The sequence below is a fragment of the Drosophila erecta genome, unplaced genomic scaffold, assembly GCF_003286155.1.
Source record: "Drosophila erecta strain 14021-0224.00,06,07 unplaced genomic scaffold, DereRS2 tig00000021-arrow-pilon, whole genome shotgun sequence".
NCBI lineage: Eukaryota > Metazoa > Arthropoda > Insecta > Diptera > Drosophilidae > Drosophila > Drosophila erecta.
Window position 1 is genome coordinate 3513590 of NW_020825198.1, and position 1771 is coordinate 3515360.

The 1771-nt window shown below is 32.7% G+C and overlaps 1 protein-coding gene across 1 annotated transcript; it reads left to right on the forward strand.

Annotated features, from left to right (window-relative positions):
• The first annotated feature begins 948 nt into the window (after positions 1–948).
• On the forward strand, positions 949–1556 carry LOC26526944. The gene is made up of 2 exons (XM_015158877.2): positions 949–1242; positions 1295–1556. The coding sequence occupies exons 1-2, from the start codon at positions 1005–1007 to the stop codon at positions 1543–1545; spliced, it is 489 nt and encodes a 162-aa protein (XP_015014363.1). The 5' UTR covers positions 949–1004; the 3' UTR covers positions 1546–1556.
• Positions 1557–1771: the final 215 nt, after the last annotated feature.

The window sequence follows — 1771 nt, forward strand, 5'->3', positions numbered from 1 at the left end:
TTCCCCTTTCTATAACACCATGACATCAGAAAAATTAAAAAAAAAATTAAAAAAAAATAAATTTCAAAATTTGAATGCAGATTTTTAGAGATTTGCGCCAGAAATATTTAGAGGTATGTCACTTCAAAATCCAATTAAGATAAGTTGAGTTATGGACTTTAGAACTTCAGACTTGGGACATCTTTGAATTTCTACAACACCATAACATCAGAAAAATTACAAAAAAATTAAAAAAAAATAAATTTCTAAATTTGAATGCAGATTTTTAGAGAATTGCGCCAGAAATATTTAGAGGTATGCCACATCAAAATCCGATTAAGATAAGTTGAGTTATGGACTTTAGAACTTCAGCATTAGAACATTTTTGAATTTCTACAACACCATAACATCAGAAAAATTACAAAAAATTTCAAAAAAAATAAATTTCCAAATTTGAATGCAGATTTTTAGAGAATTGCTCCAGAAACATTTAGAGGTATGCCCCTTCAAAATCCGATTAAGATAAGTTGAGTTATGGACTTTAGAACTTCAGCATTAGGACATTTTTGAGTTTCTACAACACCATTACATCAGAAAAATTACAAAAAATTTCAAAAAAATAAATTTCCAAATTTGAATGTAGATTTTTAGAGAATTGCTCCAGAAACATTTAGAGGTATGCCACATCAAAATCCGATTACAAGAAGTTGAGTTATGGACTTTGGAACTTCAGCAATTGGGCTTTTTTTGAAATTCTACAGCATCATACATCAGAAAAATTAAAACCAGTTCGACTCAGCTATTGATCCTGATCAAGAATATATATACTTTATATGGTCGGAAACGTTTCCTTCTGCCTGTCTGCATACTTTTCAACGAATCTAGTATACCCTTTTACTCTACGAGTAACGGGTATTCTATAAATAGAATACTGACGTTGGCTTAATAATTGGTTTTTAGGTGAAAATCTAGTAATGTTCCGATCTCAGTAGTCCTTGCAGGAAAACACACATTTGATATCCGATATGTTTGGTAAAATCGTTTGGATTATAGCCGCTTTTACAACCACCGCAGAAAGTTTCTTTGATAAAATGCAATGTGCGAACTGCTCGAAGATAAACCGAAATTGCCAAGTTAAGACAACCGGATGGAGTTGTGAATTTGAAGTTGATGCCCTGAAGTTTGACCCCTATGCAAATTCGTCCAATATACCGCCATTTCTAGAGGCTTGCCTGCCAGCCGGAATGGGTTTTCTAAATGAAAGTGAGTAGCTAAGCTAAACTGCTATCACAAAATTAACTTAATAAATTTATAGAGCCAATAATCGGGTATTGCTGTTTCTGGTCACCAGAAATGGGATGTCAAAAGATCAGAAGAAGAAGTACAGATATTGAAAGTAATAGGCGTTGTCACATGTGCAGTCGAGCAGTTTGGTCATCGTTGATGGAAAATAAGACGTGTCCCTGCGGAAAATGGTTTGTGGACGCTGAAGAAAAAGCCGCTAATCAAAATATTTTAAATTTAATAGTGTTCGGGATATTAATATGTACATTACTATTTTTGTAAGGCAAATAAATATTCGAATGATTTTTTGTAATTACGAAACGCAAAATAGAGGGGAAATCCGAATTGATAAACCCTTTTTTAAATCAAAAAACACTGCCATAAACTCGCAGCAGCAACCCCATAAATTCTGCTTTAGATCAATGAAACATTTTCTGACATATTAGGCTAATCAGGCGTTAAATTTGCAGCAAATATCACTAATAGAAATCACCAATAAAAATAAATC